At 39.0% G+C, this 27,740-nt stretch overlaps 1 protein-coding gene across 7 annotated transcripts in view; it reads right to left on the bottom strand.

The window, feature by feature from the left end:
• Positions 1–6,136: 6,136 nt before the first annotated feature.
• The window catches only part of VWA3B (von Willebrand factor A domain containing 3B), a 73,180-nt gene continuing 51,576 nt past the window's right edge, over positions 6,137–27,740 (bottom strand). For 6 of the 7 annotated variants that reach the window (XM_048048165.2, XM_048048163.2, XM_048048164.2 and 3 more), the window contains 7 exons: positions 24,281–24,500; positions 18,276–18,396; positions 17,006–17,130; positions 16,024–16,161; positions 15,404–15,501; positions 10,625–10,863; positions 6,137–6,494 (listed from right to left, as the gene is read on the bottom strand). In XM_048048165.2, coding sequence (XP_047904122.2) covers positions 6,259–6,494; positions 10,625–10,863; positions 15,404–15,501; positions 16,024–16,161; positions 17,006–17,130; positions 18,276–18,396; positions 24,281–24,500 — 1,177 coding nt within the window. In that variant the 3' untranslated portion in view covers positions 6,137–6,258. The remainder of the gene's footprint in view (positions 6,495–10,624; positions 10,864–15,403; positions 15,502–16,023; positions 16,162–17,005; positions 17,131–18,275; positions 18,397–24,280; positions 24,501–27,740) is intronic. The other variant, XM_048048167.2, reaches the window with a different exon arrangement.

Genomic DNA, 27,740 nt, shown 5'->3' on the forward strand with positions numbered 1-27,740 from the left:
GCATTAAGCAGAAGGTTCGCGTTACAAACAGAAGAGAGGCAAAGAAAATTAACTTTGCCTATGAAGACATGAGGGAAGCCTACGTGTAGCTTCAGTGCTGGGGATGAAAGCCCATGATGACAGCGTGTCGCTGCTCTTTGGCCACGAGGGCTGGCAGGGCTGCGTGGAACCAGCGGGCTCAGCACCGCTTGCCCCAGCCAACGCTACCACGGCTGGCTAAATGCACCGAGCCACATGTTTCATGAAGAGAACAAACAGGCCAGCACTCAGCCGCCGGCGCTGCAGGCCTATTCACAATGTAATTGCCTGGCAACGTATTTTTAAATCCGCGTGCCAAAAAAATACTCAAGCACCCAATACCAAGCAGTCACATTGAAGTGCTACCTCTTGTTTGGTTAGGAAAGGTCTGAGTTTCCTTCGTGCTGAAAGGCAGCTGCATGACAGAAGGGGTGCTGCTAAACCTTGGCAGGAACTTCTCACAAAAGATGTTTTCTCCAGTGATAAGCTTCATATAACACATGCACAGGCAGATTACAGGCTGATCCCATGTCAGCCTTCTTGATATGAATGAAAAACAGGCCAGTAGGTACCCAGATCTGCATCAGCAGATACCAAAATAAAATACCAGGATACCAATACCAAGACACCAAAAAACAGATACCAAAATAAATACTGAAAGGTATAATACATGACACCTTGTTTTCTCATCTGCAGGCACACAAGGACTTAATCTACTCAATCCAACAGCATCTTGCCTTTTTATGTATACCTCATATCCACTGTCCGTGACCTCCTACAGCAGCAATCCCCACAAAAACTTGCCTAGCCCTTGTATTTTGTGTGATTATTTTTATATTTATATTTTTTGGTATTTTGTATGCATAGCAAGGGCAAAGCTCTTTCAATTCAAGGTGACTTTCATGTTAGATCAATGAAAACAACAGGAAAGAAAAAAAGGCAGCATCTGTGGGTGGTAAATGAATGCAGTATGCGTGAAAAGACTTTCAGAACAAAGCCAGGCTCTGTGGACAGGCAGAGAAGATGAAAAATGTGAGGAATACTACAGACAAAAACAAACATTTTCAGCTATATTCCCTGTCTATATTCACCACATTGCCTGAATTCACTCTCCATACTCATTTGCTTTAGTAAAAGGTTTGGTTTTCCATTTTAGCCATGAAAAGTGAGCAGACTCACAGGAGTTGTATCAGAAGGAGCATGGGGAGATAGCAGCTCTATGAACGGCCGGTATGTAAGGAGATCCTCCACCCACAGAAGTCCCTCCTGATGTTCCTGGCAAACTTGTACAACCCTGCTTTATCTCAGCAAGCAGGAAACTGGCTCCTCAGTCCACAGCATCCCAAAACCTGAGGCCCCATGCTGCCTGTGCAGCACCTGGGGCCCGGGTGCTGTGGTGGCACTATCGCACCACACGTGGCACCAGCTGCAGCCTCACGTCGATCCCAACAGGACCATCCAAGGAGGACATCGTGTCGATGATTTAATCTGAGGAGAATGCTGACTGTGAAAAGTCATCATCCACAAGTATTTATTGCTTGCTGCTGACCCACATTTGGCTTCAAGCACAAGCAACCAAGCTCTGCTTCAGCTCTGAGCCTAGTAGAAATTGTGTAGCTCCAGCAGCGCTGGGTGGATCCCAAACCTGTGTGGGCTGCTTATCACCAGTGCTGATCAATGCAGGCTAAGTGGTGCAATAGCCACCTTCATGTGGTTTCTGGTTGACTTAAGGCACTGACAAAGCCGTTTGCAGAAGAAATCTGCCTGGAAACATTAGAAGGGATGAGCAGGAAAGGTATACAAATCTACGTGTGTGAGCTCAGATAAACCATGCTGTGGTCTCAAAACACATCCAAGGGTTTGGGAAAGCTTTGCTGGAGCTTGGGAGTTCATGGGAACAAAGCTCTGTGCAGGTTTGAATAAGTTCTGAATAAGTGCTCTGTATCTTTACAGCAAAACCAGGGAAGACCTGCCAGACTGTTCAGGCCTTGGGTTTTAGAGCTCAGCTGAGCCTAAAATGCACAGCTTACCCCAGGGGAACTAAGGATGTTGGAATTAGCCACAGTCCTAAAATTAAAAGCCTTCCATCAAATATTGTCATAATTCCTCCTATGAAATTCAATGACAGTATTTTATTATTTTTTTAAATACTGAAACTAAAGACAATAGTCCCAACATAATGCACCAGAAGAACCAACCACTCAGATGCTGGGGAATAAATTTATAAATAAGATCAAAGGCAAGCTCTAGGAAGAATAAAAGACCAGCTTGGTAAATGAGGCCCTGAAAATACATCACCACATTTCTTTTCGCACTGCACCATAAAACGACTGCCTGGAAAAACTTGTATACCTGTCCATAACCCTTTCTCTCCAGATGAAAGGCTATTTCCAAAGGAAAAACTCAAGAGCAGCCTGAGGAAAAGTTCTAAAATATCCCTGACTTAGCAACTTACTTGGAAACTGTGACCTCTCCCATCCTAAGTCTCCATCCCTCTTTGACCTTCTTTCATCACTGCTGGAGAGGAACAAAAAACACAAAATAAAGACAAGGTATGCAGGGATCTCCAGCCTCCCCATCTCTGACACAGAGAAAAATCACCTTACAGTCACAAAAATGGGCTCAAGATCAGGTGGCTGTGACTACACGCCCTGAGTTTTCCAACATCCTTTCCACGGGCAATGAGGGGAGATGTGGAAAACAGGGAGGCAGGGGGGTAGCTGCTCAGATGCCGCAATGCTCAGCTCCAAGTCCCTTGGGGAGGACACTGCCTGGAGCAGGGAGATGGAGAGGGAAGACTACACCTTCCTAGGCAAGCTAATGGCTGAGATGTGGAGCGGCTTTTGGGGGAAGAGGCTGCACTGCCAGCTCTGAGCCCCCAGCCACTGCAGCTGGTTGGAGTGGAAGAACTGGGCAAAAAGAGCTGATGTTCAGTTTGGGTCACAGATGTGTTTGTGTTCATTTCTTTCTAACCTTTCCTTACAGCCCTGTAATTAGAAGACTGAGCTTATGATGTGCTGAAATCATCCCTCAAGCAGTTCCACCCTTCAGCATGTTCTCTGTTAAATTGGAGCCTGGGCACTACAGAGCAGCCTGAGGTGTGCCTCTCCAGAAGCAGCGCGGCCTCGTAAGCAAACCTCATGTCGAGACTCGGGTAGGGACAGCGTTTGATAGGTGCTGTTGGCCTGCCTCTGGGTGCTGGGGGCACAGGGAGGTGAATAGGGCAAGTACGACCTTAGTAGCTGGAAAAGATTCACAAAGAAAAGGTCTGAGAGTAACCTTGGCAGTGCCAAACCGGGAGGGCAACCCAAACCCCACCACTGCCAACTTTTTGTGAGGCAGCGTGAGGCACTAGAAACCTGGACTGTCGGTGATCTGGTTATGCTCTAGTGACAGAACCCGAAATTAGGCTGTCCTGGTCAAGCTCAGCCATCTGGCAAAACTAATTGGAAAATCCATCATGTTGACAGCCCATCATAATAACACTTACCTCTTTAAAACTGATCTGCAGAAAGAAGCAAGCATATGACAATATAACCTCCTGTACATCTGCAGATTGGCGTGGAGCTCAAGTCAGAGCTCAGGTTGTGCAAACAGACTAACCAGAGTGTTCAAATGAAAAGAATAAATCATCCTGACAATTCCCAGGTTTAGTACAAAACAACTCAACAAAACACTTAACCAAACGTAGGCAGGAAAAAGGCCTTGCGGGCCCCAGTAGGGAAAATTAATAAATGTTATCCCATGACAGGTGCTTCTTGAGGTCAGACTGCACACCCAGAAAGAAATGGTGAAATGGATCCTTAATAACAAGTGAAAAGGGAACTCATCTATTACTTTCCATATTTCTATAATAAATCAATTTTTGTACATGGGTTGTCTAATGAACCAGCAGTGATTTATGAGCCCCCTTTATGCAGAAGAATTTGCCATTCAGACTTCCTGTGCTGCTGGTTTTGATCAGGCGCTTGGTTAACACCCCTATCTATATTTCTGACAAGTTTGTATTGCACCCAGCGGAACTCTAACGTAAGTCTTCTTCAGCCATTTTTTCAAGGAGATCCCAGTCTTCATCACTGTGGCATGGCATGCAATCCGTCTGCACATACTTGAGCAGGATGCACAAGGAAGACTGGCCCGTGCTCCATTTTGTTCATGTCTTTGGAGCTGCACATGTTCAACCTCAAATACACAGTAATCACAAGAGATGTAGGTGAAATGATCCCATGTCCGAAGCAGAGTTACTCATTGAGGCACATCTTCTTCTGCTAAAAATATGAGTTGTTAAATTCCAAAGTCCATGTGATTAAAAGCAGTTTTTGGGGAAAAGTCAATTTTCTGTTCAACACTTTCAACTGAGACATCTTTTCTGCTGAAATTTATGTGGCTTTTCCTTTTATTGATAATGACATATTTAAATCCCAAACAGAAATATTTCTTCACGGCTATCCTGTCCTAAAATTTCATGGATGCTGTCATATAGTGATCTCACTTCCAACTTTTCCTCCAGGTAGGCCAGATGTCCAGTGGCTCCCTATGACTCCATGTGTATGCCAGCTCCATTCTCTAAGAGAAAACTCCAGGACATCCTGGCGTATGTAAGGAGTTTGACCCACAGAACAGAAAGTAACATGAACTATCTAAATTACAATTTCCCAGATAGACCATTTCAGAATTGCAGGGTTTTCTCCCAGGTTTGAGTCTTCCCTAAATCAGGCTAGACAGAAATGTCAACACTCCCTCCCATCTCCCACTGAAACATTTTGGTTGCAAGGTCATTCTGGTTACACAAACTCCGAAATTTCCCATTACTCTATAGAAATATCTGTATGCCAGCCTTTTTTTTTTTTGCTCCACACTGAGACAGAAACAGGTATCAAAATTTTCCCAAAACTGATAGCTCCATGTTCCCCTGGGAAACACTTACCTGCACAGACACTGGATAGGATTTGCCTGGCCGAGAGTACACCTGAACTACCTGTCTGGACTAGGCACTTGTGATATGCCTAAAGAAGCACTTGAGAGGAGATGTCTTAAATATATCCTCAAAGATTCTAGCTTTATTGACTATAGAACCGTAAATCTTGCTTACAGTCTCTACTAAATTATGGTATCAGGCTAGTCTCATTTCATATTAACTAGTGTTAATAATGTGAAGCATAGACAGCATGGGGCTTGAGATTTTCAGATCTGAGACATGTGTTTGCCCATAGAAGCACAGCCAGTAGTCGAACCCAAGAGAAATAGAGTATTAAGCAGAGTACTTTTAATTCCCCTGCAGCAGGAGACACACATTCATCTGAAAGTAATGTGGCACCTTGTCCTTCAAGTGGCTCCTTGACATTCGGCAATAAGCACCACGAGCAGCTCCAGATACTCCCTCCACACTATCCCTAAGGGAGTCTCTACCACCAGCTCTATAAATCAAATGTCACCTTCCTGCATCTGTAACATCAAAACAGGGTTTCACCCACTATGTTGTAGTAGGAATTTACCTCACCACAGCAAGGTACTACCAATACAGGAAAACCTTTGATGGGAGCTGAGCATTTGACAGTGTTGCTGTTTTTGTCCTATTCATTTTCCTGTCTCTTTTAGATTTCAGGGCCAAAAAATCAAGGTTCTCACCATGTTACCATAATTCTGCTGCATTAAGTGAAATAGTTAGTGCTCTGCAGTGCTCTGCTCTGCTCTTCCCAGGGAGGGAATAGATAATAATAGGACATAAAAGAGTGTTAGGAGTTAGTAGAAAGAAAAAAGAAGTTGTTTGTGTTAGGGGAAAAAAAAAAAAAAGTAAAAAAGTAAAAAAAAAAAAGTGAGGAAAAAAGAAGAGCTGGTGGGAAAAAAAGAAGAAACAGGAAATCTAGAAAAGGTGGTTGATGATCTGTGCTCCTTCTCCACCAAGATAGGGACACCTTCTTGGTAAGCTCTGCACCTTCACCCTAAACACACTACGTCCCCCCTGCCTTGTGCCACTTCAAATGTCATGTCTGCCAAAGTGAACCCCACGTTACATTTGTTAGACAATCTTCTAATTTTGATACTATTCAGCAGCACAGCTGCACCTCTGACACTGTTTCTCTCTCATACCTCCAAAGCAAGCCTGCAAAATCATAAATATTTTAGCATTGACTAGTCAGTTTATTTCAGATTGAAGGAATAACATTTCACAGTTGTAGGTGCTAAAAATCTTTCCCATCTGCGTCTTCATCCACTCCTCACCAGCTTCATCATGTACTCTTATCGTAGCTTCCTTTGCTCTGCGCAGTGGTGCTGAGGCTGTCCCGCCAATCCTTGCTGCTCTGGGTCAGCAGCAATAATTCTGATGGTTCTGCTTTTACCAGGCTCTGGAGACTTTTCTACAGCAGGACAGTGCAAGCAACAGGGATGCTCCAGTGAGCTGGGAGTTGAAGCACTTGGCGACAGCGGAGCTTGACACCTTGATGAACACCAGGATGACGAAATGGAGGAAGAAGCTAAGGAAGAAAAGGTACTCTTTAGTGAGAGAGAATAGTGACCCTCCATGAGCTCAGATATAACAGTTCAGCCCCTGCCCACCCACCCACACACACACTGAAATTTATCGTGCAACAAATGACTCCATGACCATGGTCACAGCACAGTAGTTTCATGTAAGTAGGCCTTACACTGCTTTGCTCTTTTCTTTCATCCTCCCAAGTTCAAACCAGTCTGCTTTTTAAGTATTATCATTCTCTAAGCCTGTAGCTGAGGTATTCACATGCCAGCCTCTGGTCTCTCCCTCAGGAATCATCTCCTGGCCACTGCTGGGGACAGGACTTTGGGCTACAGGGACCCGGTATGACCACTATCAGCTTCTCTGGTTTGCTATTAACAATACCGCATGGCTGAAAAGCCACTTGTTACAATCATATTGAATGTGACCACTGACCACTAAGCACTCTTACGGCACAAAAAATTATAACCGTAATGAATGAATGGCAAAAGACCAGAACCAGGAGGAAAAATGAAAGAGAGAAAAAACAACAACAACAAACAGGAAAAAAGAAAAAAAAAAGTAAACAAAGTTGTATACTCTGTTTTGCTTCACATAGTTCTTTATGGTCTGTTTGGGTTTTGGGGGAGGGCATTATTTGGTTTTAAATGATCATGTAAGAAACATCTATATAGTGGAAAACAAAACTGTAGGAGGTAGCTGAAGAACAAAGACGTGGTATAGAGGGTGGGAAGAACCAACACAGACGGAGTAGATGGGGAGTATGAGGTATGAGTATGATTGGTTCTAGAAATGTCAATCACCCCTGGAAACTACTGAAAAATCTGAAGCTGAAGGCTTAAAAATCAGAAGTGTGCCTTTGAAAATTGTCTTATGCATGCACAACATCAGCATTTAGATACATGAAAGGCGTGTTTTGATTCTCCTTGGGCAACTTGAAGTTCACCTGTGTGAGGTTCAGGAAATTTCTGGATTGTACCCTAAAAGCTGAAGGTGTCTGTCTGCACTCTGCAGTAGAAAAACATTGTTGGACTAAAATACTGAAAGCTACTGCAGCCATACTGCTACCTTGAATAAAACGAAAGATAGGCTGTTAAATGAGTGTTCTCCATCACATACAATTCACAAACCATTTATTTTCCTTACCCAATGCACATTCTCCCTATGTACCTTATAAGGATGTTAAAATAAGCCATTCTGGTCTTGCTACCAGAATCTGGAAAAAAATGTTTTTTCTCTTCCCCCTCAACTACCCTAACACATGCCTACACCAGTTGGACTACACCTTCTTCCCTTGCACATCTGTTTCCATTATGTTTCATTCTTTATGGCAGCACAGATGACTCCCACTTTAACACACTTTCCTCTTTAGATGAACAGACAACCCTGACAAGGAGAGAGTCATTTGGGACAAGCTGTAACGTGCTATCAATAGAAAAGCAAGAGCTAAATCTGGAGGCTGTTGGGGAGCCCTCGACAGCACACAGCTGCTCTAAGTAACAGATGCAAGCATGGTTGAATTGACATCAACTGCTTATTAAACAAGCCATGACCAACAGATGGGAACACTGCCTTATAATGACAGCCTTCTCCAAATGTTGAATGAACTATCTGGAAAATGAGACTGGGAAACAAGTGGGTGCTAAAAATGTGAAATCCTGCTGTGGGAAATCCAGCCAATCCCCTAGACTGCCAGGTGCCACAGCTGTTACACACTCGAACCCAATTCAACAGAACTACGATTTGCTGCAGAAAAGGATAGCAAATTATCATTTTCAAAGGTCTCCCACCTACCCCATATTGGCAGTTATCGTAATAATCAGTGTAACTGCTCCAAGTCACACCTCTTTATAAATTAAAAAGGAAGTTTGGGCTCCGTTAGCTATAATTTACTACAACATCAGGCACTGCAGTCTACTACTGTGTATCCCACCTGTACTTCACTTACAACTGTTTTCTGATCTTATTTTTTTTAATTTTTTTTACTAGATAACCACTTTGGAAAAATCAACCCAGAAACATATGAAAAGAACATTTATTGTAGGCATTATAGAACAGAGAGAAGAGTAGAAAGGCAAAGAAAATAATTTTTCAATGGAAACAAATGCATGTTCTTAAAGTGTCTATAAAAACAATCATTACAATAACCAATGAGAAAATAAAGATTTGTGATCTTGTTCAATCAGATAGTTTCATTAGATCTACCAAGACAAAGATTCCTTGGCTCACTAAAAATTAGCAGGAATTTGCCAGGACTTCATTCACTCTCCTATAAACATGCAGAAGTAGCTAACACAATAGGAGAAGTAGGCATGCATATAAAAATAATATTGCATTAAATATAATAGTTCTGGAATAAGTACGACAAAATTACACATCCACACAATAATGAAGCCAATATACACTAAATAACTAATACAACTACTTAAGCTTTATTCACTTCTGTTAATGTTGTTTCCCTGAGTGGGAACAATAGGAGAGGGTTGTTGATTCCTCCTAACAATGAGAAATATTTTAGCACAGCACGAACCGAATCACAAACACTCCAAAACACTCCATTAATCACTCAGTATCCAAATCCCTGTGGAAATATAAGGCTTCATGGAAATAAAAGGCTTCATCAACCATCTATATGACAACCTTGTTGCTGAATCCACATTATCTTGGTGAGCACAAAAATCCATCTCTATACTGGGCAATGCTCATTAACGTTCAGGAGAACTTAATTCCTCATGGAACAGTAAAGAAATGTACACATAAAGTCAGCAGAACCATTTGTAAGAAGTAGGAAGACATACTGATTTACTCATGGAGGAGTTACAAAATACAATCCAAAGATAATTAAAACACACACGTAGTTAAAACAAATGTGTGTATCTGGGATTCAATTGCTTATTTGGTCTAGTTTACAAAGTTATATATACAAAATGCTTTGAAATCATTAGCATAGTTTGAAAATGGAAAAAATATCTACTCCCAAAGAGGATAAATACACAATCACATATGGAGATTATATAAGGAGGTACCTGATGAAACCCTGTGATGATGACCATATAGTCTTACTTAATATCTTTACCAGCTCTTTGACTTTCCTCTTTCTAACAAGACACAAAATGATAAGCAAATAGTAACAAATTCAAGCAAAGAAAGCCAACAATGTCCTTGGTGCCATCAGAAGAAAACAGCATGTTCAACCTGCATTCCACCTTGAAGTCCTGACAGAGTCTTGACAGAACACCATGAGACTACTTGTTAAGGCTGGGAAGGATTAAAGTGATAGATAGACGCTGCTTTTGTTTCGTCTTTCCTTCAACCTGCATGGAATCAATAACAGCATTTTGCTGATCACGTCAGCATTATTTCACATTTACTCAGCATCTGCATCTCAAGATGTCCAAGAGGGAAGAGTCTGAGATAACTGAGCATTTCTAGTAAAGTAGGCCTATCTTTGGAAGCTGTGGACTCTCACACAGCTACAGGGCAAGCCCAACACCTCTCCTCTCATATAACTCCTATAACGCAGTTGTACCATAATGCTCAATATATGCAATTTGAAGACAACTGCTAAAAGATGACTGTGAACATAGAAGAAAAGTCCAGAGGACCTAAATCAAGTACATTGACAACATGGTAATTGAGCGACTCTATAAGCCACAACTTCTGTGAGTAAATAATTAATTAATTTGGATTAATTAATGAGCTCAGACACTAAAAGCAATTTATTCTCTAAACTATGTGCTAATTTAATGTCGGCAGCACAGATGTACCTTTAATCTAACAAGTAACAGAAGGATCTCAATTTATACTCTGCTTACTAACAGGTACTAAGGCTGATATTACTGCATCTTCACTGATGCTACAAATGTTAGGGAAATTAAGGAAGCATATGCCAGAACATGCTTTATTTAGTTCTTCCCTTTGCTGTGGAAATATGCAGAAAATGATCAGCATTAAGAATAGTGTTCAAAGGAGGTGGAAGAACCCCATCACGTAGGACGAGGGAAAGCAGGATGGTCCAACACCCAGGAAAGATAATGCAGAACCCTTGTTCCTTTTGTGGGGATAAACTAAAGACCTATGAGATCTGTTTAGTCCCCAGTATTCATGATTTTCCAGAGTCTATTAAGTTACCTTTAAATTCTTCATTGCTAGGCAGTGAATTTCTTTCTCTTTGTTTTACTTCCCTCCTGGAAAAAATCAAAAGATCATCTGAGTCCAACATCCTCCCCCTGGCATGTCTTTTGTCCTCAGCTCTCCTCTTCTTTTTCTGTTTTCCTCTATCTTCTTTCACAACACTTCTGCTTGCTTCATCTCCTGCTTCATCTTCCAAAGATAAGTGTGGATATGGCTTTGGGGTCTCTTTATCTGGGCTAGAAAGTTAAAGAAGGAAATGCACTAAGCTCATCTATCATATACTACTTTAAATCCTTTTTAACGTGGTATAGATTTTGCCCTCTCCCACATTTCACAGTGCTGACAAGAGGACTTATACTCTTGAGCACTTGACAGGGCTCAAGCATCTTACAATTCCATTTCCCTTTTAGCTATAAAATAAGGAAAGAATAACCTAAAACATAGCATGCACAGTTTGTGTTTTATTTCTGAGGATACTATATACTTTGCTAAACTATTGCATACAATTATTTATCTTTAAAAAATCTGTACAGTGTTCCTGTTAACCACAATTCTAATATAGTTCAGCAAGAATTGATACCCTTCATATCTTTCATAGAGTCCATTCCCACTCCGCTCTTGAGCTTTCTAAAGTTTCCAGAATAGTTATAATGCAAAATACAGTGACAGATGTCTCCTTGATCGCACTAAACTCCAGATTATCAGAAATTAAGTAAAATTGAAACAAGTACTTAGGCACCCAGCTTTACTGACATCATACAAGAAAGGGTCCTAAATACCTTTCTGTCTGGTCCCTAGTTCTGTCTACCTTGTGACTCTACACAGGATTTAGGCAACAACTGTCTTTTATGATTAGGGCCCAGAGCACATAGTATGTGTATGGAATTTGATAGTTGCATTTGCAGAGTCCTTCTGCTGTAATTGTTTTTTTCTACTGTGACAACAGGAAAACACCTCAAGCAGATGCTAGCACCTCATTAAAATGAGATCTATATTAGTACCTCTAAAGATTAACAAATAAAACTGACCCCAAATACACACCACATAAACAACCATCAAAAAGAAAATCCCAAAAAAACCAGAGCTGAAGATTTAGACCAGCTATTGGAATACAAGTCCCATGTGCACTCCCTGTCAACAGGGTAGCCTGGGCTATCCATTTTACTTTTTGGTTCCTTACTTCTGCAGGTAGGAATTAGCACAAAAGAATCATCTTGCTTTGAGAAATAATTGAATAATAGAAATAGAAAAAAGAAAATAATAGAAATAATAGAATGTAATAGAAATAATAAATAGTACATTTCAGCTGGAAGCGCATTTCCATGCTCCCTGAAAAGTGGGGGCTCTAATGGAAACGCCAACTCAATCTGGGCTGGATCACTGCCATAGCATTGCTAACATTAGTAACTAGATAATGTGCGACTAATGAAACGGTTGTCTAATGGCTTTGAATTCAACACAGCATGCTGGTTACAGAAAGAAACAAATACAAAGTAAAATCATAGCCAGTGCTGGCTTTTTATCATGCAGCCACTGAGTTAATGTAGCCAATGTCCAGAAGAGAACATTATGTATGTCTATATGATACTACAGTAACATACTAAGCAAAAGAAGAATGGGATTTCACTTCACAAATATGCGGCTCTACAGAAAACTCAAAACCTAGCTGAAAATGTTACAAGCAGAAGGAGAATATTCTGAATTAGTAAATGCATTGTCAGAAACTGTCTGTCTGTAGCTCACAAAGCAATTTACAGTAGAGCATTACAGCTCCAAGCTGGGAAATTTACAATTCTTCATGGGAAATTTAAAAGGCTCTTACCTATAAAACTTCTAGAGTACTAGGCTTCTATTGCTAATTCTTGAAACTAAAAATTCAGCAGAAATAGAAATTATATATAATGGGGAAAAAACGAGAGAAATATATTCACAGCACATGCAAGGCAACCAGGGGATGAGGCCCAGTGAGCACAGTTCTTCCCAGCACTCTTCCCCCAGCCTGTAGTGCTTCAAGGGGTAGTTGTGCCTCAAGTGCAGGACCCAGCCCCATTGGTCCAGTCTATCCAGAGCCCTCTGCAGAGCCCTCCTACCCCTGAGCAGATCAACACTCCCACTCAGATTTGTGTCATAAATATATTTGGTGTTTATACAACCAAACAAATGTTTACAAGCTGGAAACACAATATATAAATTAATACCTAATAGGAATTGAATATGCAGCTTTACATACTATTTTACTGAGACATATGCCAGGTTTGATATCACTTCATCTAAAATTTAGGTTCAACGAATACATTTATTTCTAATTTGCAAAAAAATGTAGTGCATACAGTTCAGTCAGTTTTCCAGAATCCCTCTGTTTACCAGTGAATAACTCAATTTTCTTATCAGTTGTACATAACAATAGCAATTCAGCTTGCCAATAAAGTCTGTTCGGAGAATGAATATTAAATTTCATGTTAAAGAAATTAATCGTGAAAAAAACATATAGAATAGAAGCCATTCTTATTGCTGCATTTAGTCATATCTTTTCAGAATACAGTATTGTCCTGGTTTCAGGCCGGGTTAAACCACAACAAGTATCTCATTTGGAATATAATACTACTCTCAATGGAAGGGAAAGACTCAATTATATTTCTCAGCTCAATTATTTCTGCCTCTTTTCAACTGCTTGTATGTATTACACAGGAAATCATTACATTTAGGTTTACATGATGGTAGCCAAGACTCTTTTCACTCAAAGTAAACCTAGATGTAATGAGGGATTTTCAAACAGCAGTGGAATCATTACTAGAAGTTGTGTGAGAACCACTGACTTAAGGCTTGAATTAGTGTTGTGGTTTTTTTTTTCCTGTCATTTTCATGGAATCCACAGATCAGCCCACTGCTGTTACACTCATAGAATCACAGAATGGTTTGGATTGGAAGGGACCTTAAAGATCATCTGATTTCAACCCCTCTGCCTTGGCAGGGGCACCTCCCACCAGACCAGGTCACGCAAAGCCCCATCCAGCCTGGCCTTGAACACCTCCAGGGATGGGGCATCCACAGCTTCTCTGGGCAGCCTGTGCCAGGGCCTCACCACCTTCTGAGTGAAAAATTTCTTCCAAATAACTACTCTAAACTTATCCTCTTCTAGTTTAAAGCCATTACTCCTTGTCCTATCACTACATGCCCTGACAAAGAGTCCTTCACCAGCTTTCCTGTAGGCCCCCTTTAGGTACTGGAAGGCCGCTGTAAGGTCTCCCTGGAGCCTTCTCGTCTCCAGGCTGAACAACCCCAACTCCCTCAGCCTCTCTTTGTAGGAGAGGTGCTCCAGCCCTCTGATCATTCTCATGGCCCTCCTCTGGATGTGTTCTAACACTTCCATGTCCTTCTTGTGCTGGAGTGCCAGAGCCGAATGCAGTACTCTGGGTGGGGTATCGTGAGAGTGAAGTAAGAAAGGGACAATCACCTCCTTGGACCTGCTGGCCACGCTTCTTTTGATACAGGCCAGGATGCAGTTGGCTTTCTGGGCTGCAAATGCACATTGCTGGCTCATGTTGAGTTTTCGTCCACCAGTACCCCCAGGTCCTTCTCCTCAGAGCTGCTCTCAAACCATTCTCCACCCAGCCTGTATTTGTGCTTAGTATTGCCCCGGCTCAGGTGCAGGACGTTGTACTTGGCCACTCACCATTTATATATGTATATATTTAACATTGGCCATCATATTAGAACATTTCCGTAAAGATGAAGAGCTTTTTAAAAATTGCCTTTAAAGGTGGGATTTGTCCTGTTCATGAAAACTCTACAGAAGAAATCTCCTTTGATGAGGTTCCATGGCAGCAGTGCCAATGATGAGCTGATATACATGGACTCAGCCTGGAGCCCCTATGGGATATCAAGGCTGATGGAAGATTCAAAACAAAAGCCTATGTTTCCCTCACACAAACTGTAACTCCTGCACAAAGTCATGGAAGAAAAATCCATCAAGGTCTGTTTAATCCAGAGAACTCCAATTCTGATTCAGAAAAATCTTTAAATCACAAATTGCAGGAAGCTAGGATTATATTCTGGGGAAATATCCACAGATGATTCTTCTGACCTTGTACTACTTCGTGAGATCTGTTGTTGCTGTCTGTCATACTGTTGGTTCTGTGAAGTTTATCACAATTCCATGCTATTTCAAATGGATTAACCTAGAACTTTATAAAAGATGAAAGAGTAATCCACAATCACTTGGAACCACTGCACATTCACCACACACTTCACACCAGAAAAATATTCTCCCTGCTGTACTTAGTTCTGCAGAACTGAAGTAGGGGCTCATATTCATCCTACACACTCTCTTCCATCTTTCCTCAGATTTAAGCCCAGTAGAAGATTCCATATCTTAGAGACAACTCTTGATTTCATGCATAGCTTTATATCACAGTAAATATCTTAAAAGAAAACCTCAGTCTTTGACACATCAAAACTTCATCTCACCTTTCAGCAACCCTCTAACAAATTCCTGGTGCTAAGCTTCAAGCCATCACACACCTTCATTTTTTTCCCCAAGTAAAAACAGGACAACAAATTGCCAGATAATAAAATGGTGGAACAGATAGTTAAGGCTCTTCTCCTGCACATGCATGTGGGTCAAATCACTTAGTTACATGTTTAGAGCAAACCAGTTCATGACAACAGTAATTTGAGTATTATATATGGAAACCTGACAGCATAGTTGGACCAAAAGTGCAATATTCAAGATTCATGTAAAATAACTATTTTATTTTTAGGTTCAAGCATACTCACATTGTATAATCCACCTTCTGCACCATTCTTATGTACCGACAGGAAAAGGCATACTTCGTTTGGCTGATTTTAATAAGCCCACTTCTTACACAGTGTTCCTGCAATACCATCAACATTCATCTAATTTACATCTAAAGCTCAGAAACAATGAAGAAATATATGTATAAAAAGCCAACTGTTTTAATGCAACTGTAATCAGCCTCTAAAGACGAAAATTTTAAGTACGAAATACATTTTCTTAATGTTGCACTACAAAAAATACAGTGAAATTATCATAATGGCTTACAAACAAACAAACCTAATGAAATGAACTGAAGATTGTACTGACTGTGATTAAAAGCTCTGTATTTCTCATTTTAGCAGCATGGAGCTTGTGAAAGCCACCAAATGGATTATAGAGGAAAGAACAGCACTTGGTTTAAGAATAAGTTATCCTACAGAATTTCACTTAATGTTTATTGCATGGGCTCTTCATTAAGCCCTGAAATCTCATTCACTTTGGTTAGCTGGAGACAGGGAATGGGACAGTGGCCTCATTAGCCTGGAAAATTGTACTTGCCTCATAAAAACCAGAATGATGGTAATAGCATTGCCAAATTGGTTTCCTCTTGGAAACTTACTTTCCTGTTGTTGAACATCAGAACTGTGTAGAGTTTAGCACCCACATTCACGCTCTCTGGTGTTGCTATGACAATGGCAGGCACATAATAATAGTTTCCTGTCTGTGTCCCAGTTCTGGCAAATACATAGTCTCCGACCTGCACACCAGGAAAGCTTTGGTTAACAACAACCATGTAGCTTGTGAGTTTTTCAAGACCTAAAAGGCAAATACTAAGATATTTATACATGAATCATCATTCTAATATGTTCCCATGATTTAATATGGATCTTTAAAAGGAAAGGAGAGGAATTTGGTCCTTGCATGTACTCATAATTTCCATTGAATCGGGGGAGAACACAAAGCAAAAATAAAGGACAAAGCCCTAGTAAATGCACCAGGGCTCAACTAGCAAGTTGAACAGAATGAGAAAATTCTTCCAGTTCTTCATCCCCTTTAGCCCTGCTCAAATTTACACATTTTTAATAAGCTTTTAAACTAACCTCAGGAATTTTAGAGGATTGCATATGTAACTGATTTATACAAAATCATTTTTAAAATGAATGTGGAAGTTGCAATTTTCTTTAAATCAAATTATATGGTTAGAACCTGCTGTACACTGCATTGTGTATAAAGGGTTCTCCCCAGTTCTTAATCTGTGAACTAGGGAACAATGCATTTTGGTTGTAAATATCTTCCATTTCTTCTTCAGGTGGTCAAATACTCATGTTCTATAAAGAAAATAATACAGACTTCTCAGAAACAAAGGAATAAAATTACAATCAATACAACTGTCATTTTCAATATCATTCCAAACAAATAAAAAATAGTATGTTGAAAATAACATGGAAATGGAGATACTACTCTCACTATAGACTCTTCTTTAAAAGAAATAGTGCATTTAGAATATATATTAAATATATATATAATTTATTCTGTATGTAACCAAAGGGACAAAATTCAAAATGCGTATTAGCTATCATAAAAAATATAAAATCTTTCACCTGTAGATATGTGTATGGCATAGCACCTCCCACAGGTATAATGAACTTCAGAGGTACGATCCACGTCTCCCCATGGCTTAAGTCAACAAGTGTGCAGGTAGAACTGATATTCTTTGTCACAGTTCCTGAAAGAACAACATAATAAAATGTTAGCATGATTTTTCTTTTACCCCTTGTGAAAAAATATTAAAAAAATAATTCTGTAGACTGCCACACAACACTGAGGGCAAACATATCTATACTATACATTCCTCATTTTCATTTAGCCAGGATAAATTGTATCAGGACAGAAGAGAAATTTGTACCTGAAAAAAATAGTCTTACTAAGCATTCTAAATAACACCATAAAACTAAAACAAAGAATAATTTTCTAGTGCAGGCATGACATTTGTAAGACAATCAGGTGGCTGATTGTTCACAATAAATCTATTATCACAGATAAAATACACAAATTTAAAAAAAAAAAAAAAACACACAAGTGAAGGTAACACAAAAAGAATGGACTTCCTGACTACACATGCATTCACCCCTACATATGTAGTTGCTATGCCTCAGATCCCTCTTTCTAAATGGAGAGAGCAGAGCAAGCACAAAAATACGGCTATCCTAGATACAAAAGAACATGAGAAGAGAAGAATTGGCCATGGTACTTTCTTTTTCCCATAGCAAAGCCTGCTTATAAGTACGATTTATTTATTAAGAAAAAACAGAACACATTTTACCTAATAACCATTCTGGCTTAAAGCTCAACAGAAAGGCAGAAGCATTTGGTGAATTCTTTGAATGCACACAAAATCTCAACCTTTGACAAATGCTCAACAGAAACAACTGAGGGAGGCATCAGAGGGGAATAGGCTGATACGTTCAACCTGGTCTAGTGAGAGGTGTCCCTGCCCATAGTGGAGGGTCGGAACTGGGTGGTCTTTAAAGTCCCTTCCAAACCAAAACAATCTGTGATTCTATAATACTCTCTGCTACTGTTATTTAAAATTATTTTCTTCCACACTCTTCTTATAGAAATGAAACTGTTTGAAGAACAGAAATAAAACTGTAGCAATGAAACATTGTTTTCTAATCATACAAAATGTATGTCTTTCTATAATGTATTTTTGCACACAAGATATATATTCACTTTTCATGAATATGCACACGTAATATAATCAATATTAAACGTGACTACAACAGAAGTAGCCAAACACAACCTAAAGTAATATTTTATCAGTACTAGGAAACTCTAAAAAGTATTTGAAATGTGGACAAAAATACATACCTGGATAATAAAATCCTGTGATGTCTGATCTTGCAATCACCTTTTGGCTTTTGAGAGTCACAAATACTTTGTCTTTTTGTGTTTTTTTAGACTTTGTCTTCACAGTTTCTTCTTCAAGTCTCTGTAATTTGACAATTATATATATTTTTTTTCACAACAACCAACCAGTCAGCCCGAACCTATTCTTTGGAACTGACTACAATTTAGGCAATTTAATGTAATAAACTCTGTTGATGATTCACAGTGAATTGGATTGTTTTAAATATTCAGAATAGTTATAAACAGAACAAATTCATTACAGGAAGCTCTCATGGATAAGACTACCTAAGAGTTTTCACTATTAAATCCTGTTTAATATGGTCATAATAATACTTGGACTTTTAAATATTCAGGCAGAAATTTACCTTGATGATTGTGGCTCTGGCTGCTGTTTTCCTAGGAAATAATTTTAAAAGTCAGACAATTCACATTCAAGAATGAGCTAAAGAAAAATCCACTGATTTTGCAGTACGAGTGAACATTTCACACATCCATTTTGTCCAGATAGGTGGGTCTTCACAGTAATCTAATTTTTATAAAAGGTAGCATTGTATGGCATGACTGATTAAAAATATCAAATAGGGAATCAAAAATGTAAAATAAATTTTTTTAAAAAATGAAGTGTCTGGAAACTGTTTATTTACAAGCTATAAATTCAAAACTAAATTTTTCAGAAAGTTTAAAATGTTTCAGCTTAGCAAAATTTTAAATCACATTTTCCAGAGCTGCCACTGTCCATCATTCTTTCCTTTTAGTTTGTATTCTTCTCTCTGGAGGGCAACCCCCCAGACTACAGAAGACCAGATCACACTGTCAGATCACTCCTAAATGACGTTTGGGGGACCATGCACTGGATGGTGAGGATAGAAATACCAAGGGGTGGCTTTATGTACACCGGTTCAAGTCCTAGTTGAAGGCAGGGACTGCAATTAGCAGTAACCGAATAAAGAATGCAAAGAGCACAATGGATCTCATGCAGTTACTGAGGCATGGCATTGTGGAAATCAAAGGATATGAAAAATAGCTAGACTACCACAAATCACAAGTGGCTTTACATAGAAATATACTGTTCAGCTTTCCCAGATTTTGAGTACTTTATAGCTATGTTCTTTTACCCTAAAGCCTTTTATAGCTCACATTCACATTTCACAGGGTCTTACTGTTACTTGCCTTTAAAATAAGTCATACTCCTGAATCATTTTCCTTTTTTCTCTAGAAGAAAAAATTTCTTTCCATTCAGGACACCTCTCACTGCAAGTTTCGAGAGGATCAGGGTATTGTGTGTATATGTCAGAATGTGAAAGAATACTTTACATTTTGGTTTCTTGAAAAAACTGAGAGAAACTATTATATAAAATCCTTTTCTTTCTAACATTTACAAGTCTGTAATCCCAGTATTTTGAAAGTATATTTTATACATACAATCCTCTAGAATAACAATGTCATTTGCATTTGCTACAACAACAGCACATTAATTCTTGAATGTCTATTGTTTTCTCCATACTGCTTATGATAATGCTTCTAAATGTAAATTATAAGCAAGTGTAACATGAAGTAAATCACTTTTTGCCTGTTAATTTCTAAAGCACTTACTTATTAGCTCACCTCATAAACAATTTGCAAGCATCCATCTCTACTATAATTCCACTGAGTAACAAAAACATGCATTTTGAAATCTCAAACTTTTCCACATATCTATGCACCATTTATCAACTGTATTTCTGAAAAATAACCACAGTCCATATGGTCCTAAAAAACCCTGCATACTAGGTGAGTATGATCTGCTTCCTTGTCTGGTGAGATTTTCTTCACAAAAAAGGTATATTTGCTTTGATACTTGGTTTGCCCTAACAAGCAATTATGATGCAAAAGATAGGAAATCAATTACTAAATTGTTTGCTCTCAGTTTCACTGTAACTATTACAAACCTTTTTTCCCAATCTCCCACATAGAAAATCATACAGGATCCTAAAAATAATAATAAAAATAAAATAAAATAAAAATCCCCAAAATAAGCAAAACAAAGCAGAACAAAAAGGCAAGGAGATATTTTAAATGGGAGATACCTGTTGTTTTGTTTTGTTTTGTTTTGTTTTGTTTCTCTAGTTTACTCTTTACCCCTATAGAATATAACCTATATCAACACCTCTATTTTTCAAACTGAGTCTAAAACAAAGGCCCTTCACAGCGCTTATCTGCCTGCTTAAAGTAAAACCTAATATAGTCTGGCTTGAGTGCAAAGACTTCCAACTCCACAGACACAAAAAGATATTTGGGTAAACCATTTACTTAGTTCCTCAGGCTCTAGAGGGACAGCTGGTGCTGAATATTTATTTTAAACTAATTTGTAATGCTTGACTAATAACTTGGGCAACTTCCAGCAGTCCGCATTAACCCAGCTACTAAAGGCTGTGCGAGCACCCCCAGGGAGGGCTCCGAGCAGTGCAAAATTCAGGTGGTGCAGAAAGACCTTGTGAAGTGAAATCCATCTCTCCTAACTACCACACAGCCTTTAGGTAGTCGGTGCGATTGACCCAGGCACTCTCAGAGTGCCCATTTCTGGAATAACTGTCCAGTATTTTAGTTACAAAAGAGCCCCATCCAAATCACAAGGATCCCACCCTGTTTAGCTCTGCTTCTGCTGAAGGCAATACATCAGATCACATGAGGTGTATGTAACTTCGTTTTCCACAGCCGATATCTGCTGTATTTTAAAATTCTTTTTCAAATACATCAGTTTTTGCACCTTCCTACTGTACTTGAGAATGGACAGGAAGACTAACTATCAGCAGACTCTGGCTCTAACTTTGGAATTAGACAAACCTGACACTTTAGAGCCAAACAACCTCTGCTCTTTCCATGCTGCTGGTGGCAACGAGCCTGTTCTGTATAGACTACAATCCATTTTTATCAAAGAGCCTACCTTTTTGTAGCTACACACTTTGTCCAACATATTACTCTATTGATGACAATGGAAAATTTGACAAAACATTTCTAGGTAATTATTAAAATTACTTATAACTTTCTTGTTGTTATGCTTTTTGGGGATGCTTTTTTTGCCTTGTCTCCCCAAAGAGGCACAAGAACAAAGACAGGAGATGCCAAGCTGCTTAGGAAGCACATGAAATATAAAAGAGGTATCAACAGACAGTGATTAGTGATCCTTAAATGGTGTGGAAGAATAAGGAGTGTAAGAATTAGGACACCAGGAAATAGAAGAAACTGCCAAGGGAGATACAGAATTTCCGTTCTTGTAAAGAATAATTTCTCAGCTATAAATATTTCATTAGGAATAATTAAATCAATCAGATATGAAACATTTTTCAGAAAGAATGGACTTAGTGAACCACTAGAGGTCCCTTTCCACCCAAATAAACAAGCTTTATAGAACACATTATGCTTATTAGCCACTTCAAATTCTTTTTATTACATGGTGACCATTCAACAGGGTCACAAACAAGCGTAAGTCTTGCACATTTCAGCTTATCCTAAGGGAAGCACAGTACTTTTAAAAACATATTCTTAATTAGAGTGGATCCTTAGTAAAAAATGCAGCTTTCTTTGTCTGCAGAATTGGATGGCCACTGATGTGTAGAAACAGAAATATTTAGTATGAGGAGAAATGTTCCTCATCATGCCCAAAGGCAAGATTATGACACTTAGGGAAAGAAGTATTTTACATGAAAAAGTGATGGCCATTAACAGAATGCAAAAAGCTGTCCTGGAAGCGGTTGTGTCTGAAGAATAGTAATGCCAGGACCCCAGTAGATCTTACGTGGTCTAATGAGAAGTGGATAGAGGACCCTGAATACATCCTTTTACTAGGTGAAAATAACATGTTGTAAACAACTTTTATAATTCAGTGAGAAAAATCATAAAAAATGATGGCTGATTGTTATGCCTGGCAAGTTCAAAATACAAATATTTTAAGTCAAAGCAGTTACTTATTAGAACAAATAAAATTATAGATTCCTCATTTTTTAACAACTGAAAAAAAAAAAAAAGGTGCCAGCTTGAAGAGGAAAGATTTTTGTCAACACATGCTGTAATCTGTACAGTTAAAAAAAATGAGTAAAATAAGATAGCCTACAATTAGCCCTTCAATTAGGTAATCTTTAATTTTCAGTGTTTTATATTTTGCTTGATAATAATTAAATGTGTTTATTCATTTCCCAAAGCATTTACTTCTTGCATCACTAGAGGTCTTCTGTCATCTCATGACCCTGTGCAGACAGATGTCTACTTTACCCTCTTTCAATAAGGCACTGACATAGCCTACGTTTCTCAAACATAAGTAAACACAGCAGCCTGAACACAACTCCCAAAGAAGGTCAGAGCACAGAGGGAGGGTAACCAGACCATTAATTCAGTTGTAGGCTTAAACAGAAAGCTCCCATAGCAAGGACATCCAAAAAGGATTACTAATTCTTTTAAGAAGTTGCGAAAGTAATTAAGAACCCTTAAAAGCTAAAAACTAAGGGGGTTGAGTTTAGTAAAAAAAATAGCAGGCAATTTAGAAGTCTGCTTTGTCAAGTAGACTTCCAGAATAATTGGGATTTTTCTACTATCTTACAGTGGTAATTTTCATTCAATGTCATATCTGCTATTTCCTCACAGTAATGTAATGTATTTCAGCTGGCACTTTACTTTTTTATACCCATTTTGTAGATAGAAATCACACTTGGAAAAGCCTCCGGCAGCATTTTAAAAAGGCTCCAGAGTTTTTTGCTTATGTTTTATTCTTTTTTTCCGCCACATAAACAGAATTCTAATTACATCTGCATTTCTGCCTCTCACTCTTAAAGCTTTTCAGTTGCAGATTAGCAATTACTGAAGATGGTGCTCTGATTAGGCTCCTAAAGCAGGTTGACTCAGGATAAGTGATTGCACAATGTTAATCACATCATGTCTGAAAGTACACATTGGTGTTTCAAGGCAACAGCAAAATTACAGAATGAACAAATGAAACATGAACAGGTTTCTGCTACTCTTATACTGGGACATTATCTGGCAGAGATAAATCAATAATCAAAATAACTTTATTGGTGATGTAATATTTTCAGACTAATGTAAAACGAATTAAGATCATCTTCTGTTTTTTGAAGACATTAAAATGTTTTCAGATGCACATTCTTAGTGGAATAAATTCTCCAAAATTACAGAAAACTGAATGTGTTCCTTCCCATAATCATTTATTTTCATATATGGACTGTGTTATCTTACCATATTATTGTCAATTTAATACGAATATTTTTTATAACTTATGTCAGCATATGTAAAAGGCCAGAGCTTTTAAAGAAAACTATTGATATCAATGAAAAGAGGGGTATATCTCAAGAAATGTCAGATAAAAGAAAAGATTGACTTTTTTAATACTGGCACTACATTTCTACACATGACCTGTTAGTGTATACTGATACTTGGCATAATTTGTAAGCTACCTGTTCATATATTGATGCCTATATTTTACAGACAGCTAAATTTCAGTGTCTAAATACAGAACTGAATCTCACCCCCTCTCTCCATCTTTTAGAAGAAAGATAACCATAGAAGATTACAATGAACCACTTTGACATTATAAGATCTTTTATCCCTGTTTATCTGATATTAACCCAAACACAAGCCTTGTATCGCAATTGTCTTTCATATATCTCTTCAATCTCTCCTTTCATGTATCTCTCTTGTGCTTGCAGAGAAGATAATGATATTTTGCTCAGATTTGTTTCAAAGAGGCTTGATTTCTGCAGTGCTCTCAGCTGCAGAAATTCTGCTTCACCAGTACTTCCAAAGAGTCATGACACCTTGCTCTCTTTTTAACTGTTTTCCTCTCCCTATTTGTATACCATCACATTAAATGCCTAGTTTATAGGTTATCACCACAGAACAAAATTACTGCAGAAGCACATACTGAAGATGAATATCTGGGAAAAAATAAAAAAAAAAAAAAAAGCCCTTCCAATCTGTACCTTTTTATTTTTGCTGATGTGTAATTCTGAGTTCTTCTCAATTTCCTTTTTGACAGCTTCCTGGAGATCAGAGGCCTGCTGAATATATGTTAATGCTGCCAGTATCTCATCTTCTAACAATATTACATCTTCATAGGAAATTGGCCATCCCAAATTCTCTAAGGCCTCCAACAAAGCTTCCTTATGCTCCATATATTGAACTGGCCCATCCTCTTTAAATCTTTAAAAATAAATAAATAGATTTGTAATTGCATGTAGGAGAAATTTTAATTTTGACAGTACTTTACAAATAGAATCACAACATTCAAAATTTAAATGCAGAATAAAACATCAAATAAATGCAATCTATCTTCTGTGTGACATAGGCTGTTGTATTTCATCTAGCTACCATTACGCTTAGTCAAACAACTGCATCTGGCCAAACTGCATCTCAAGGAAAGACATCTTCAGAGCAATTTAAGTGGCTGAGCATAAGCATTTGGTGATATTTTAGATGTCCCAGAATACCTGAGACATCAATAAAGAATTTACTGACATGATCCAGAAATCACGGAAATTTCTGGTCCTTCTGGAGCAGCAGCTAGCGCAAAGTGGCAAGCATCTAGACAATCTAAAATGGCACTAAATGCCTAATTAAGTCCTGACTTGATGCATCAGTCTTGATTGATCATAGAATCGTATGAATCATAGAATCATAGAATGGCCTGGGTTGGAAGGGACCTCAAGGATCACCTAGTTCCAACCCCCCTGCCATGGGCAGGGACAGCACTCACTAGACCAGGTTGCTCAGGGTCTCATCTAACCTGGCCTTGAACACCTCCAGGGATGGGGCATCCACAACCTCTCTGGGCAGCCTGTGCCAGGGCCTCACCACTCTCTGAGTGAAGATTTTCCTTCTAACATGTAATCTAAATCACACCTCTTTTAGTTTAAAACCATTCTCCCTTGTCCTATCATTATCTCAAGTAAAGAGTTCTTCTCCACCCTTTTTGTAAGACCCCTTTAAGTATTCAAAAGCTGTGATTGAGGTCACCCCGGAGCCTTCTCTTCTGTAGGCTGAACAGCCCCAGCTCTCTCAGCCTGTCTTCATAGGAGAGGTGTTCCAGCCCCTCGATCATCTTTGTGGTCCTCCTCTGGACCTGTTCTAACAGCCCCACATCCTTCTTGTGCTGGGGGCCCCACACCTGGATGCAGGACTCCAAGTGGGCCTTCACGAGGGCAGAGCAGAGGGGGACAATCACCTCCCTTGCCCTGCTGGCCACTCCTCTGTTGATGCTGCCCAGGATGCAGTTGGCCTTCTGGGCTGCAAGCACGCACTGCCAGCTCATGTTGGGCTTTTCATCCACCAGAACCCCCAAGTCCTTTTCCGCAGGGCTGCTCTCAATGAGTTCTTCTCCCAGTTTGTATTCATGTCCAGGATTGCCCCAGCCCAGGTGCAGCACCCTGCATTTACATTTGTTGAACCTCATGAGGTTCACATGGGCCCACTTCTCAAGCCTGTCCAGGTCCCTTTGGATGGCATCCCTTCCTTCTATCATATCAAGTGCAGCACTCAGCTTGGTGTCCTCTGCAAATTTGCAGAGGGTGCACTCAATCACACTGTCTATGTCATTGATGAAGATATTAAACAGGATTAGTCCAAGGACAGACCCCTGAGATACACCACTTGTCACCAGCCTCCACTTGGACATAGATCCATCGATCACCACTCTCTGTGTGTGACCTTCAAGCTAATTCCTTATCCACTGAATAGTCCACCCATCAAATCCATATCTCTCTAATTTGGAGACCAGGATGGATCATGTGGATGTCATGATTACATCAAAAGAGAGAGAATCTGCTGCTGCTTATTCCTCTCAGTCCTGCTCTGTTCAGTTTTTTCTCAATGATCAGGAGTTTGCTTCCGCCCAGGGTTTGGATTATGTCAGTGTCCACTACACTGAAGAGCCATGTTGAACCTGCACTCTGAAAGTACCTATACATGGAAAGCTGAGTAACATACAGTCATTTTGATAAAAAACTAACAAACTAAACCCCCAAAACCCAGCACAGGTAGAATTCTTTAAATCTCTAATTGGAAGTAAGGTACTTCTTTTTCATATTCAAGTCATTCCTGTACCCCTTCTCTACAGCTTTGCCAACATATAAAAATGTGAAACCTAGACATGGAGAGAGTATTTAAGTGTCTGTCTTACCAACACATACAACCACAGTGATGCCTACTGCGTTGTCCTACTCTTTGTCACTTCATCTCTCTACACCTCTAGGAACTGTTTTGTAATGAAATTATACTGACTGGTATAGTTACGTACCTAGATTTTGTTATCTATTAACTGAATCCTTTGTTCATCTAGAATCAATGTTAAGCTAACTTATCTCCTGAACTGGATATCTCAACTATTCTGAACACAACCATAATATTATTACTTCTCCAGTAAATATGAATTTTCCTGGTAATCTAAGATAACCTTCTAGTAAACACTAGTGAATCAGAGAGCTTCTCAATCACTTCTTTAAGGGGTTGTGTGACGAAATTAGTAGACTTCATTATCCTCTCCCTACAGATTCCCAATGATTTTTAGAGTACGCCATCATCCTTTTGTTATATATGAACATGATCGTTCAAATTACAGATTTAGAAGAGAAACAGATCAAATATTTCAACTTCTATGCACCAACATTAACAATCTTACTACGCCCCCTCTAGCAACAGACGGTACAATTGCTAGATTTCTTTTTTTCCTTATATATGTGATTGGCCATACCTCACCCACAATAAAATATTTTGGACATCACATTGTCAACTTTTTACACTTTATACCTCACTGTCTGAATTAGCAAACATCTATTCCCTCTTTTTAATTATAAACTGTTCTTTTGTTTAATAGGCTTCACTTCCTTTCTGCATCAGAATGGGTTTTTGCCCAAAACTGTTCTCCTTTTTGATGACAGAACACTGTAATTTGGCTCATTAGCTGAAGTCTGAAGCATTCTCTTTTTCATTCCTATTTTTCTGCTTAGAATATTTCCCACCCATTCAGTTTTGATTATTTGATTTTCACATTATTCTTTGAAGTAAACAGATGCTAACTTCACTGATGCCAGTCTTGTTTATTTAGTCTCTAGTTTTCTAAATCAATATACAGAAAGAACCCAGTTAAAGTAGTGTGAATTTTCACTGTGATACATAGTTACAGCACAAGTCGTAAAGGTGCTTATTATAATTTAAAAACCAGCCACTGAGGTGTTCTTTACTGGATGAGAGAAGATCTAACATGTTGCCAAAGGCAATGACATGCTGCCCTCCCAAGGCACTGTCACTCAACACTGATCAAGAATAGACTACTGCTGTTCAAATGGAATGCAAGTCCTTTCCTTTAAAAATAATCAACACTGCAAGAAGGTGGTCCAGAATTTAGTATCACTACATATCACACAAACATTTTTGAAGCCAAGGTAC

The sequence above is a fragment of the Anser cygnoides genome, chromosome 1, assembly GCF_040182565.1.
Source record: "Anser cygnoides isolate HZ-2024a breed goose chromosome 1, Taihu_goose_T2T_genome, whole genome shotgun sequence".
Classification (NCBI taxonomy): Eukaryota; Metazoa; Chordata; class Aves; order Anseriformes; family Anatidae; genus Anser; species Anser cygnoides.